The following is a 15,519-nucleotide window of genomic DNA, read 5'->3' as shown; positions in this document are numbered from 1 at the left end:
ATATCCAGCAGGGTCTGGAAGTCCGGGACTGAGTCCGCCATCAAAACAATGTCGTCAGCATACAGCAGGGCTGGGATGCGGCGATGCTGGGAAATACCATTTTCCATGTATTCTTCTTCTTCTTTTCCTTTTCCTTCTTTTTCTTCTCCTTCTTCTTCGGACAGGCACGGCGATATGGCGAGACAAGTCAATGTAGCTCTCGCTACAGAAGCGGTACAGCGAAGATTGGTGAAACCAGAATTATATCATGTAACGTCATGTAGCGCTCCTCACAGTATTTTTGCATTCCGCTCAATCAGTTACTTAACTAAGACGAATTCTGTAAAATCTTTAGTATTCACTTATCGGCAAAGTGGGTTTTACCAAGTTGTGGAGGGTGTTAAGAAACAACCTACCCGGTATTTCAGCCGACGTACCTTCGACATGACTGTTGTTGTTGTTTTTTTTTTTTTCGACATTTGGAAAGAGCCCGCACAAAATAAAAAATGAATTTTTTTGCCATGCGTGCCTGCGTGCCTGCGTGCCTGCGTGCCTGCGTGTAAACTCGAGTGCTTGAGCAGTGTGAGAGAAGAATGACCAGTTCGGAAACCGAAAATCAGAAACGGTTGGCTCGCAGGGAACTACTGAAGGCCAAGTCTAGTGACGTCTTAAATTGTAGGATTCCACCCAACTGTTGTTTCGAATAAATGTTTTCCTTGTCCTCCTTGTTATGCTTGCTTGCTTTCTTCATTTTTTTAAATGCTACTATTGCCTAAAATGATTGCCATATCTCCAGAAACTTCAATTTAATATTGCGACACTGTTCATGTCTATTAGGGAATATAAAACCAATAGCATGGCCCAAAGCCATGAACAGTGCTATACTAGAGCGCTGCAATGTTTTCGTATCCCATGACGCAAACAGCATGAATACAATATTAGGCTGGTTGGCGAGATAAAAAATGCTGCTGGAGGTTTTTCGTATTTGTTTTTTCTACTGAGGCACTGGGTAGATGTAGGTTTCGATAATGGCGACGATAAGAAATTAAAATGAGCCAACACAAGCTGCAGTTAAGGATACGTACCTCTGTGCAGTTTACAAATGAGGGATCTCCAAGAGAAGCTCGTTTGGCGTAAGCGAACTTGCACGCTTCAGTGAACCTGCAAAAGGGGTATATGAAAGAACAGCAAATATCCTCACATATGTCTGACATAGATTTGCGAGATACATTCTTAATTTCGGCAAAGGTTACGTTGCAGCCACATCAACACCGTCTTCACGAGTCTGAGGAACCAAATACATATACACAGCCGATCAAAAAATCTGGTCGCGATTCCCGGACCTAACAAGAGCACGGAAAACACGGACGACAAAAAAAAATGGAGACACAACAGGGGCCGACTTCAACTCCTTAATTCTAGGAATGAAAGTATATATAGACAAACAAGATATGGAGAAAAACAAAAAAACAAATAAAGCACTCCCATTATTATTTAAAGTTAAAAACTGAAAAAAAAAATATAACAAAATAAAGACATAAAAGCATTATGCCTTACGCCTGTCCCACATATACGGCGCGAAGTTGAAGTGAGCGAATGTTTTGAGCCTATCTCTCTGCCATCCATGTTTTCCGCGCCCTGTTAGCTATGCATTCCTATCAACTTGCCCAGACATTTACATTGAACACCATTCCCGATTCAACGATTTTTTTTTTTACTTTTGTAAAACATGGCGCTCGTAGTGGCTTGCCGCAGTGAAGAGGTGTGGAAAAACTTTGGCCAAATATCTTTTTTTCTCTTTATTTTGCCCCAATGACCTCTATAAATTCGGCCTCCATAAAACGCCGAAGCCAGGGACAGGGCCGAGTGCGAAGGCTTCAACTTGTTCCGGGCAGTCGAACCTCGTAACGATCAAATCAATGGGGCAGGTGTCCAATTCGAAATGACACACTCCACCGCGACTGGTGCCACACCCACTTGTCCACTAGTTCGAATTCGTAATTCTCGTCACTTCTTCGGAACAGCCGTACTTCGAGGCTTCGCAAATAGTAGAACATCTATACGAACCGAAAGAATATTTCCACCGAGTCATCATTATCATCAGTCGGACTATACCCACTGCACAACGAAGGCCTCTCCCATAATCCTCAATTAAGCCGGTCCTGTGCTAGCCGCATCCACTTAACCCCTGCGAACTTCTTAGCCTCATCCGCCCACCCAACTTTCTGCCGCCCCATTCTACGCTTTCCTTCCCTTGGAATCCAATTTATTAGCCTAAGCGACAATCGGTTACAATGACTATTCCCCCGAGACATCGGTCTGCTTTTCCTATGCGAGATCGCTCTAGACGTGAGCAGAAAATTCACAGGCATATAAATTGTTTAAATTACTGAAGCAGCCTCCGTGAGGCATTTATCACGAGCGGCGTATTTGAGCTATCGGCTTGACAGGTTTTCATTTAACAGACAATATTACTGCAAAGGTTTGTTCTATGTGTGCTATAACGATGCAGAATATGTGACTGGCGGTGCCGTTCTTCGCATGTGGTAACAACATACGGTATCAGAAAGTAATTGGTATTACGATTCCTAGCTTCGTACAATGTTCTCATTAAGGAGCCAAATTCACAAGTATGCATTACAAATCACTCGCCCATGATGAAAATATTATAAAAGGTCTAAGGCGACAAAAGCGAAAACTTCAACGGATATCTGCACATAGACGAGGCAAGACCCCTTATTTTTAGTGTGCGTAACCTCACTTAGCTTTGAAATGCCGCACTACAGTCGAAATGCAACAACCAGTTCAACAGACTCGTTCCATGCCCTTACTGAAAAAAAAAAAAAAAAAAAAAAAAAAAAAAAAAAAAAAAAAAAAAAAAAAAGAACTGCGATCCAACGCCCGGCAAACATTCTCGCATAGGCCGTCCTCTGTCGCAGTCGATTACGTTCAAGTCAAAAAGACTCTTCTTTCGTCTCATCTTACCCCAAAGCTGAAGTCGTTAGCAATTCGAATGTTTCAATCATCAGAATATTTAACAGGCATGTGTTTTGTGTCTCACTTGAACGAACTTTCGACCCACAAGTAATGAAAAATCTGCATCTGCGAAAAGAAAAAGGCCTAAAATGTAACTTGAAATGAAAAATTCAGGGACTCGTTGGCGACAAGACCGGAGCGCTTTTTATTACGTCACAGAAGCGCTACGCTGTAATGAAGGACGAATACTGGTTCGTTTCTTTCTCTTAGAAAAAAAGAACAAAAGCTGATTTTGATTGGTTTTATATGGTTTGACTTCTCAATGCGACTTCGGCTATTAGTAAGCCGTAGGGGATGAATCCGAAAATGCCGACCAGCCAGGATTCATTACAGTGCACTCACGTCGCACAGTACACTGGTGCCTTCCTTCTTGCCTCCACAGAAAAGTAGCCGCTGAGGCCAGCATTCGATCTCGCGTCCTTGGGTTCCGCACTCGAGCGCCTTAACCACTGCGCCGCCGTGGTGGGGATGAATAAAAAATGCTTGCAGACAGCTAAGCTTAGTGCGAGGTTACATGAAATATTTTAAAGCGGCAAATCCTATATGTTTTTTCTAGGAAGAATGTTTTATGCTGAATTGCCTCTTATTCGCTATAAGAAAGATCTCCGCCCAGTTGTGCTTATGACAGGCGACTTTGGCTCCATGGGTTATTCTGCCATGCACATCATTAAAGCGAACGCCTGCAGCGTCGCGGCCAATCAGCGCTTTCGCACTGCCAGTGGGAGGGCTTCCGGAAACGCTAACAGTGCTACGGTACACGGTATGCTGAAAGTGGTTGTTGTCTCACACACACGCAGTCGTAAGCAAACCCCGTTATAGAAAGACTTTCCGGCGTAGATACAAATCGCTGTCATTAAACTGAGAAAGTGCTTGCGTGGACTACGTTGAGGGCATCTGACTCGGGGCCCTCAAACCTTCTATGGAAGCGTTAGTTCGCACAGCCTGCTTACTAGTCTATAACATGTGGTGCTGTTACGTCACACAACTTGTCGACCAGTCACAGCCCTTTCTTCTATCCTGACAACATCGACCTGCCAGAGGCTTACTCGTCATGTTTTGCTCAAAACGTCGACGGCAGATTTTCTTGAGAACGGGGCCTTTATCGTGTTAAAGAAGGATAATAAAGCACGGCTGAAGGCTAACTTTACCTGTGCAGCGTGAGAGCGTCGTCTTTTAATCGTGCGCCTTCGTATTCGCGGAACTGGTCCATTATGCCGAGTATGTATGTAAGCACAGGTCCGCTGCCCGGTGGCGGCACCGAAAAGAGAGTGTGCCCGTCCCGAAAACTTGCATTCACGGGATCCACCCATTCCACGGTGTAATTCGCGAAGTCCTCCACGCTCATTACACCACCTGCAAGAAAAATGCAGGACAGTGTCATTGTTGTTACGGCGGAAGGAAGAAGGACGAGAAAACGGCACGGGCCTGTTGACTATCTTCAACTGAGTCGCACCACTGCTATATGCAGACGGGGAAAAGTTGTATTAGTTGAGAAAGGGTGAATTCAGTAGTCTCTGGTCGTAAAAGCGTCCCTAGAAATGAGCGCGTCTATGTGTTTACCACGAGCTTTGCGTCCGGGCGCCGGTGGATGGCCACCCCAGTACGAAGCCGTACGCTTAATTCAAACCGATACATTTGACTACCGCACCACCGTAAAATACTACAAGGAGAGTCGCATCATATAACCCACTTCACACTAGACCACTTATAAAGCACACACTGTAGACAACTTCAAATCAAATCATTCCCATCAAGCATTTGTCCATTTGTTCCACGTCAGCCTGCTCCCTTCCTACTATAGCTCCCGCGGAGCTGGCGCTCCCACACTCTGTGACTTCATGTGGGAAAGACCACACCCAACTTCTTGAGAGACCGCCCTTCTGGCCACAGTATCCGGCGAACAGCGTATGCTGATAGACCAGACAAGGCTGTATTAAGGCCATGCCGAGGGATCGTGAACTTAAAAGTCCTCATAGGGATGGCCTTACATTGTTTGAAATTATTTTCTTTATCTCTTTTTTAACACGTCAGATACATTTTACCTCACACATGAAATTGCACAAAAGGAAAGAGGGGAGCGATAAAACATTCAGGTTGAAGTTCAGAAGTTTAGATTGATTTACGGGCTTCAGTATCAAAACCACAAACCGAAATATTTTCGACCACTTCGAATTATTTAACGTACACTGACACTGCACAGTAAGGGTGTGCACTCAGCCTCGCTTCCATCAAAAAATGCAGCCGTCCTGGCCAGAATAGAATCCATGCCCCTCGGCTTAGTCGTCAAGAGCCATAACCACTGCGCCACCGCGACGGGGGATGTCGAGTGGTGTGAGAAATTGAGCTGCGGAGCGCGTCGCTTGGCGTGGCTGGTATCAACAGTGCTCCTATGCATTTCACAGATTCAGGTGCCGCTTACTTTTGAATCGAACAAGTAAATTTCTGCCATAATAGCATGTCTGTGCCTCAACGAAGTCAATTGTTTGGTTTCCCATTAGGAACACCAGTGGTTATATTTTCTTTACAAATACGTGCGAAATATATTACAAATGATCAAAATAGTTCTGAACTGTAGCATTACAGCCTGAGGGTCGATAAAATGAACACTGTAGGAATTGTGAAATACGTTTTGTGTCGAAGGTAAACATGTCACAAGACACCCAGAAAAGAAGAACTAAGGCATTGGTACTGGTGGAAAATTAGTCAACGAGAAAATGGAAGAAGGCATGCTATCGAGCTTACTATATTGTCAAATATGTTTTTGCAGAAGACGCTAGCAGCAACAAAAAGTGCCCCACTTGCAAGATGAATAATGTTGAATCATCCTGAATTAGACATTAATCCTTCAGATGCCGTCAGGTGCCGCCAGAGGCGGCCTGACGACCGCATTGCTGGACGGTGACAAAGCAGATGAAACGCCCAATTTAAGAACATAAGGAAAGCGTATACTCTTCAAAAAGAAAGAAAGAGAGCAGAAAAGAAAGAAAGAGAGCAGAAAAGAAAGAAAGAAAGAAAGAAAGAAAGAAAGAAAGAAAGAAAGAAAGAAAGAAAGAAAGAAAGAAAGAAAGAAAGAAAGAAAGAAAGAAAGAAAGAAAGAAAGAAAGAAAGAAAGAAAGAAAGAAAGAAAGAACTCGACGTGTGCACTTTCTTTACTACTTGGTAGCAGCAATACAGAGTTATCTGACATTGCGCAGCAACACTTGAAGCCTGACTTTAAAATTTGTCCTGGTAGCTGGAAGATCCGAGCGAGAACGCGAGCCTCTAACGAAGGCAAATTTATTTTATGGTCAGGCCCGTTCCTCGGCGTACGGCTTTTTACAACACGCACACCTGTTCACCCACATGCGTATAAATCTAACCTACTATTTTTGTTCACACAAATTAGTAAATAAGCTGAATTTAAAATAAAGATAATTTTATTTAGTAGGACAGTGTGGACTTACTACTATTATTGACTGTATCCACAATTTCTTGGGTTAGTGTGCTGTTGTAGAAGTGTTCAACTCCATACTTTGCAATGGACTCCAGAGTATTCGCCAGATCCTCTTGAATAAGCAGCTCGCCCTCGGCCAAAAATTCGCCCGTTTCATTATTAGAGAAGGCCCTCCTGCGAAAAAGAGGACCTCAGTGTACACTTTTACTCAAACTTATGTAAAAATCTAGTGGAAAACATTTTTCAATGAGCACTACGCAACGATAAGCTGAGAAAAGCGAGGCTAGTATAGTGAATAGCGATAACTGGCTTTCAGAATTTTTTTCTTTTTTTTTTTTTTTTTTTGGGGGGGGGGGGGGAGAAGCAATACAACAAGCATAGATGCCATTGTTGAACTTTTGTTATAGGAGAAGGATGCAAAGTGAGAGGGGATCGGGGTTACTGCCAAGTTTCACGGGGCTCCTCCAACGGTTGGCAAAAGGAGCCAAGCGAGGGCTGGGGGGCGGCGGTCATCGAGAGCTTCGAGGCGGTGGCGACGACTAGGGAGGTACCATTCACGTACGGTTGCGGCGGTCAGCCACTTTGCCGGCACGGAAGGGAGCTACCCATTCGTTCACAGCGGCGACAACTGGGAATTATTTCTTTTTGTTGGCGGAATCAGCGGCGCGGATTTGAGCAGTCGAACAGTATGTATCAGAGCAAAAGAAAGAATCTCCCCAGAGCAAGGAAGCCAGCACCTACCCCTCTCGCCAACTTATCAATGCAGGTGCGTGACCATGCAGTAAGTACCGATAGGGAATTGAGCTCTGCCAACGACTTATTTCTCAGACTGTTTCAACGTGGTGCTTAATCTCTACCGTAAACACCAGACCGCCATCGCCACCAGGGAAGTTGACCCTCACCATTATAACCTGTGCAAGGAGGTTCAAGTATCACATCCGGCAGTGGCCGCACCTCGAGTGATCTAGTGTGCCCTACTGATTGGACTGCTAAGAAGAAATTATAAGGCCTCAGATAGGCAACTGGGACAACAAATGGTATTTAAGGGGTCGAATCGTATCCAACAGTGGTCGTGCTCTCCTCTCGTAACTTGCATATACCTCACTGTGTAAAATATTGTACACACACGCTTTATTTGCCTGGCTCTACTGTAAAACGTAAAAAATCTGGAAAGAATACAGAGAAGAGCTGTCAGGTTTATTTTTAATAAATATGCAAGGTCTGACTCCCCAACCACTTTAATGGAGACAAATAAAATTGAACTACTTGAACATCGAAGAAGAAAGCTTAGATTAAAGTTTATTTATGAGTTATTACATAACAAACTCGGTTTGGATCCATCATCATACTTAACGCCGGCGACAACCAGACAAACTCGTCAACACCATCCCAGACCCCTAACCCCTATATTCGCTAGAACAGACACTTACAAATTTTCGTTCTTTCCACGCACAATAACAGATTGGAATCAGCTAGTTAATCCACTGTCCCTTGAGTTTTAACCAATTGCTGCTATACTGTGTTGTCTTTTTTTTTTTTTTTTTTTGAAGTGTTGCGTTTTCTTTTGTACCTTGATTGACTTGTTCACCCACCCTGCTTGGACTCAGTGTCCGCAGTATTTTGTAAATAAAAATAAAAATAGCTGCTGCTGTTTCGATGCGTCTTCTCATCCTGCCCAACCCGCTGTGAAGCTCGATCCCCGAACCCTGATCTCATCAGTGGCTAGTTGTGCCCGTATAATGTCCAAATTAACTATCTCTGATTTCTAAACATTTTAGTCACTCCAAAAATCGTTCGCGTTTATACCGGAAAAAGAGGATGGTCGAATTCGTGTCTGTCGCATTTTGTTGTATTCACGTAGCGCTTCATCGTCTTGCCTAACTTAACAAAACGTATATCTTGGCTAGATAGTGCATAGCTTGGTGGAAAAAACAAGTGCACTGAAAAACACACATGGAAAAAAGAAAACGAAAGGACAAGCGCTTCTAATAACCCTTTCCTTCTAAGTGCTCCCGTGTTATTTCTCTTGAACGCCGGACACCTCTATGCAGCCATGGAAGACTGAAAGCGTTTCGGGGCAGCGTCACGTGTGTCGTGTTCCCTGAAGGACAACGCACTGGGATGTGCCATAGCGATGTTACTTTTAGAATTCTTAGCAGTCTCTTGTCTCCGAAAGAGGTGGCCGGAGTCGTATTGACGAAAGGCACCATTCGCCAGAAAAGAAAAAAAAAATCAGTGACCGTGTTTTGAGGAAACAATCACAGGCATGGCTCTGGCAGATGGTATAGCGGCCAGGCGAAATAGCCACGCACTAACTCGTCGTCGGATTGTGCGACTTAATCACGAGACCACGAGACATGGTCGTGTTGGTAATCCCCACTGTCTGTAACTTAGCCTTTGAGATGGAAGAGTGAGATGGGAATCCAGCCAACCCTGCGACCACCTGATAGACACGCTGCCCCTGTGTAACACAGACACGTTCGTACGGTTTTTTTACTATTGATGTCAACAGCCGGCGAAGGCCTCTCCCATAATTCCTCCAATTAACCCGGTCCTGTGTTAAGGCTTGTTGAACCGATGCATTATATATCGGTCAGCCTTTCGTATACTGCGGCAGCTTACAACTGCACGCTAATAAGTATGTATGAGAAATGGAAGCACAAATTAAAATTTTACTTATTAAGCGGACAGCAAATTTCATGTAAGCAAAAGAGGATCTACGCGGGGAGCCGGCAAACGGGTGCCAGCAACAATGCGGCGTCATACTCTTAAACACGGAGCTACAACTTTGCACTTGTGAGTCTATAAAGGATTCAAGGTAGAACAATGGTGTTCACATGCTTAGCCCACCTCCACCAATTCATTAAAAAATAAACAAAAAAATAAATTTAACGGTGTCGAAAGGGTTAGTGTTTCGCCCTTAAGGGTATTTTTCTTTAGCGCGTACTGAATGCAACAACACTACTTGTCACGCGCATGATTATCCGCGTAATCAGCAGGCGGCACGGCAAGTAAGGGGAAAATGCGATAAAATTGGTCTCGCACTTAGTAGCAAGCATGATTCACAACAAGATTTTAAAAATTTCGTAGAGAATCCTTACAAAGTCAACGATTTCTACCCTGCGGTTAGCGTATTAAAACTTCTTATTCGTCATAAAATAGAACACAAATTCTCTAGTATACAACGCGCTATTAAGATAAGACAGAGGCCACACAAACAAGCACAGAACCATGGCCGAACCTGGCCTCTTTCATTGCGCTCAACACACAAAGAAGAGGGGAACTGAGAGCCTTGAAGCATGGAGCTGGCCCCATTGGAGGTCTGCGAGACAAGTTATATATTGTCTTGCGTACCCAAGAATTGACGTTGCAGCTTGCGCTCGGAAATCTTCGTGCCAAAATAATTAAGGCCTTTTAATGTACAAACAGCATTTTGAAAAATGGAGCGTATTTTATTCACAAGACAGAGAAATCACTGATAGGTGTAGTGCTTCCTTAGAGAAATTATAGATTTTGGATTGCACAAAATTGTGTATATAGGCGCTTATGGGGTCTAATTAAACACAGATTACCAGACATTGCTGTCCCAACCCGTTTTAACCCAGGCTACTTGCAGTGCTCCCGTCTTCTTCATGAAAAGAATCTAAATTCTTCCGCTTTTTTATTATTTGGTGAGAGCTTTTGGCGTTATCTAACCCTTTTTCTTACCAGTAATGAAAGATGAGCCCAATGATTTCTTTCCTTTCAGTGCATCGTATGTGCTAGGTAATGTTCGTATGCTTTCCGAGGAAGTTAAGTCTAGAAGTCAAAAACTTTTCTGTGATTATGCTTTTAATGCATGGCCCGCTAAGGTTTGCGTTGGTTTCGCTCATGCTGCCTGATTTTCTGAAAGATCGGTCAACATCTGTTTTTTTTTTTTGTTTTTTTTTTTTGTGGAGAGTGCCCGTTACAAAGTTCAGAAATAATCGACGCCAATAAAATTTAATTTTAATTTTAATTGTTTCACAGGAAAGGAAAGGCGCAATATCTGTCAAAATTGTTCTGTGGACACCTAATTTTGACGAAGTAAAGCAGTGAAAGACCTAGGCTTCATTTCTAATTCACTGATAACTGGCGTATTAAACAGTAGATACTAAAACTATCAACAATACTTTTTTATGCAGTCAATTAAGAGTGCGAAATTCCGAGATGGAGGGGTCACGTTGACGGGTGAAGCATCTCACCGAAGGTTATCCGTAAAATTTTTGTTCGGAATTCTCGAGCCCATTTGTAGCGCCTGGGCGAGGTGCGGTCCAACGGCGAAGCCTTGCCTGGCGAGCCTTATGGCGTCATCGAAGAGTTCTGTCCAGTTCAGTGTGCCATTGAAGCGCTCATGAAGCGCCTTGTAGCCACGAAGTTCTCCCGGTACGCCTACCGGAAGACCACCTGTACCATTCCATAGCACAAAGGTGACGTCAGAGGCTGCAGACATCTGAAGAATGTCAAAGTTTCGTTTTATCAAGATGCATATACGACAAGAATGCAATAGGAAAAGAAAAGCTGAAATCAGGAAAAATCTGGCTGGTTAGAATTCGGCCGAAAATATGAATTCGGCTGCTAAAACGTATTTGTGCCGCGATAGTTTCCTCGATGTGCTGTTATTTCCATAGTGTAGTTTTCACTTCTTCATATAAGTTTTCTCTCGTGAATTATTAGCGCTACACGCATATGGAAATACGCGAAGCTTATAAAGTTTGCCTCTGTAAACCAGGTCGGAACCCGAGTTGTCGGCCACTCGGTAACCAAAACAAATATGTAGTTCCCATTCCTCTGCAGTTCTTCTGTGGATGAATGACCGGTGATGATGTTTTTGGCCTATCGTAATCTTATGAAGCCGAGCAGAGAACGAAAGTCACGCTGATCAGCATGGAGCAATACTTGCAATTAATGTCGTTTCTTGGATTGCAAAAAGAACTAATCTGCTAGGAGCTCAAACTTAGCGCCATCCCTCACTTTGCGAAACTTACCGGTGTAGTAAAGGGGAATGAGCACTTTTTTACAAGTATTCCCGCGCTCGCTTTAATTGGATATATGAACCTTTCGTTTGCAAAAGGCAAGTAACTTTCTACAATTTGAAAATAAGAATTTAGTAGTAATTTGGTGTGACCAACTCCGAACATCCTCCGAGCATGGCTACACAACCCACATCAACCCTCACAAGCACGTATCACATGAGCTTTCGTTTGTCACAGGGCTGACTGTACCAGTCAGCATGAGAACCAGCCTGCACAAAATACCACGGAAATAATATGAAGCATTGTTTGACTGCCATCCTTAAGTTTTGTGGCGCTCACAGTACCTGAAGCTGAGCACATAATGCGTCGCACAACTTGCAAAGCGTGTAGGGTTGAGAAGCGCAATACCATGAAATCCGTGGGCAGTTTTTGCTTCCCAATAGTTCCTTGATTTGTGGTAAGAAAAACAATCGTGGTCTTATGCCGCAAATGCTAGATTTACTTTTTTTTTTTCGAGAATTGGCAGCTAAACAAATATCGTTAGTGCTCACCCCAGATCTTTTCTGCTGTTGACTTGTTGACGAACATGTCCTCTGTAGCACACGCAGGTGCTTTTTCACGGGCTATCAAGACTTGTGCCGTTTTAGTGGCTTTGCAGGGAAATAACAGGACAGAACTTTTGTTTTTACGCTGTCAATAACCGACATGAGCATGGCAATAGGCTTTTCAAAGAAATAATATAAACAATCATAACGATGAAGGGTAATAAGCCACCACCAAACATTGACAAAGTGACAGGGATGAGAAAACATAAGGTTTTAACGCCATAACGTTAAAAGGCTCGTTCTTTGGAAAATTCGGCATGTGTGGATCAGAGTTCAGTCTTAAGGGGCTCCCTCACCAGTTGACTCATATATGCGCGAGGAGTTTCTCTTGCTGACCCTTCACCTCCCGCCCCGTAGTAGTGGCATGGGCTGCTGTGAAAGGTTCGGGTGCACCGGCCTTGTTAAGTTCTGAGTGGTGTCGGTCAGACATGACGCACTACTTTCGAGTCGGCGGATACATTTGTAGGGGCTTGATCAAGGAAGGGCTTTATGCATATCTGTGTAGGATGGCCATTAACATAATGTTGCAGCTCTGTACCATACGCTTATTATTAAGCGTAGCATACTGGTGGCCAAATTTAAGAGATCGGTGATCAAAAGAGTAGCAAAGTACACCCTTTGTCAAAAGTTTACAGCCCAGGGTGTCTACTTCTGATGAGCCATACTATGTGGCTCGTAATGCATTCCCAGGTTTCCATACTTGCTGAAGGCAAGAAGATTTTTCGTCCTACCCTCTCCAGTGGCTAGGACTTCCAAGGTTGTTAAAGAAGTCATAATATACGGCTTAAAATCAAACCCTCTGAGCTCTAAACTTTTTACAAAGGCTGTATAAGTATGCGAACTAAGTACCGCAAGGAGAGCCGCAGAAAGGCACCATTAACGCTTAGGTGGCATAGAATAAAACGTGGAACGTCAGTGTCCCCCAAAGATTTAGTTAATTGATATGTATCTTCGCGGCGTACACACTAGCTATCTCTTCATTTGCTTGCTTCATTACTTGCTCGCATTTCTCACTTTAGTGGTCTTGACATGCGGTTATTCTACGGATGCTCCAAGAAAAGCGGAGTGGTAGGCGCAATAACCAGCTCTTCTCGCAGAGAATCAGTCCCGTTGTTCATACTCCCAGGGCAACTGCAATGAATGATATATTATATGCTTTCACCTGAAATTATCTGATCTTCTAAAATTCGTCATTAGTCAGCCACATGTGTTCAAAGGCAGAGCTAGAGAAATTTTCTCTGCCTATTTTCAAAAATGAACATTCGTGATCTGGATTAGCCAATAAACTGGGGGGACGGGGGCGGTAGCTCGCTGCAAAATTTGCAATATGGCAGTTGGTTTCGAGGGGGACCATATAACAGATTTTGCAACGCTTTATGCGAACTGTAAAATGCTTGTGTCGATTAAACCATTCTCTTATTCGCTCTGAAATTTGACACAAAAAGCATATACCGATTTGGATGATGTAGTTCCCTGATACGATAGGAATTGAATAGAAATCCGTGTAGGTTGCAGCATCGATAACCCCAAAGAAGCCCCTTTCGCGTTGTTGTTGTTGGTTATGATGATATAACGAGGTCTTGCCGTTTTCAACAAGTGGACGTCTGTTAATATGGGTCCGACCAAAACGAAACCAAAAAGTCTAACCGGTGATACTGGTAGCGGCATCTGGTGAATATCCGCAGAACGTAACAGAGAGAGAGAGGGCGAGTGAGGAGAGGGGGAGTGGAACGGCCTATTTGAACATGCTTTTTGTCTGTTTTAACAATGTGCGCAGGAAAGAAAACGTGAAAACGTTTTTCGTCGATCACTCTGCATTTAGTGCAAACATTGTTTTCTGGGCTCGTGCGCGCAACATCAAACAAATTTCATACCGCCTAATTTTGAGATTTTTTTGGTATTTCTGCAGATATTCATCCAAACTAAAATTAATATGAAGTGTTTGTGGCTGCGCCAGAAAACATGACATAAATATGCAGCTTATCAAAGGCGCAAGATTCAAGAGGGCAGGCACAACACTGTCACTATATTGACTCTGACGCCTCCATGTCACGCACATTGGTAAATTCCTTTGCTGGTGGTGTGGACAACGAATACGCTAGCGTTACATCTGAGCAGATGAGTAGGATGAGGCATTAAGTCATGGCCTCTGAGATCGAGCATACCTAGTAAGGTTGCTAAACCCTATTGAACCCTGCCAGGTCGCCAAAATATGAGTGTTCCGCCAAACGAATGAACTGCGAAGTGGTGCTGAATCCTGCTTTCGGCACAGTGCTATGCGACGTCTTTTTGAAAGAGTCGTAAAAAATAAACCAAAGCCGTGCCCTATTCAAACTCACATCAGCTGTGCGAAAACAATTCGACATGTTGATAACTGATTTGATTCGTTTGGAATAATTTTCGGCACACCCTATTTGACTGGTTCACCGAATCGAATGAAAAAATTTTCACAAATTTAAAGTATTTGCATGCTCAGGCATTGTTAACACTACTTGCAGACAATGTGCACTGCATCAACAGCGGTGGCGATAAGCGTTTTAATACGCCAAACAAAAACAAAAACACGGCCTGTATTAATTTTTTTTTTTTCAGTGTACGCGGATTCTAGTTAGGCGTGTATATTTAGCTTGAAGAATGCTATAAAAAAGATGTGGCATTCAAATTTAAAACATTGTGGACGTAGCAGCTCTAAATGCCAGGGAACTGCAATATAAGGAGCACGCACCTACGTCACACTTGCCGCCATCTTCAGGTGCAAGTAGCACAGCCAAAGGTAGCAGACATGTGCAATTGTCTTACCGCCGTCTGCTCCGGCTGGCGTCCACTGCACAATCTAAGCTGTGAATCACAAAAGGTTGCTGTGACCTCAATTGAATGCTTCCTGCCGATCGACACGAATTAAATTTCACTATGAATGTTTTACGTTCAGGAACAACCGCTTACAAAAAGCTCCTAGAGGAAATAGTATCAGCGTATGACCATAAAAAGGCAATTCACGTACCTGGAGTATATTGTGGCGATGAACCCTCCTCCAATTCCCATGGAGTGCGGTAAGACTACTCCCATGCACAGAAGCGTAGCGATGGCTGCGTCGACCGTTGTTCCGTTCTTTTTGTATATGCGCCTGTGCAAGACGAATATTTAAGGACATATTTTGTAGTAAATAGTAAAAAGGCACGGTGCTAAGCACGGTTATTGGCTAGTGCTAAATGCACTGATTGCGAGTGCGATATCTGCCAAAAGTGCAACCAACTTTATTTGCCGATGGCTTTGTTATACGGTTGCTAAATACGAAGCCGCGAGATCTAATTCAATACGCGGCTGTTAGCTAATACGAAAGGCAACATAGCTCGCGTGCTTCCTCTTCTTAGTATGCCATCATCCTTCCTTCCTTCATTCCTTACGAAGTGGTTGGAGTACTCAACCAAACTGAGAGATTTCTATACGCTGTCCTTGTGTCACGAGCTGCCTC

At 43.6% G+C, this 15,519-nt stretch overlaps 1 protein-coding gene across 1 annotated transcript in view; it reads right to left on the bottom strand.

Moving 5' to 3' along the window:
* LOC146197235 (scoloptoxin SSD14-like) overlaps window positions 1-15,519 on the bottom strand; it is a 32,844-nt gene that overhangs the window by 11,910 nt on the left and 5,415 nt on the right. Inside the window, exons 2-8 of the mRNA XM_084599025.1 lie at window positions 15,049-15,171; window positions 14,156-14,157; window positions 11,994-12,092; window positions 10,672-10,873; window positions 6,459-6,622; window positions 4,164-4,368; window positions 1,065-1,140 (exon numbers count right to left, since the gene is read on the bottom strand). Of these exons, the coding sequence (XP_084455151.1) occupies window positions 1,065-1,140; window positions 4,164-4,368; window positions 6,459-6,622; window positions 10,672-10,873; window positions 11,994-12,092; window positions 14,156-14,157; window positions 15,049-15,171 (871 nt within the window). The remainder of the gene's footprint in view (window positions 1-1,064; window positions 1,141-4,163; window positions 4,369-6,458; window positions 6,623-10,671; window positions 10,874-11,993; window positions 12,093-14,155; window positions 14,158-15,048; window positions 15,172-15,519) is intronic.

Source organism: Amblyomma maculatum, chromosome 3 (genome assembly GCF_055883805.1).
Source record: "Amblyomma maculatum isolate TAMU_Amacu chromosome 3, ASM5588380v1, whole genome shotgun sequence".
Classification (NCBI taxonomy): domain Eukaryota; kingdom Metazoa; phylum Arthropoda; class Arachnida; order Ixodida; family Ixodidae; genus Amblyomma; species Amblyomma maculatum.
This window is presented reverse-complemented; position numbering and strand designations above follow the sequence as displayed.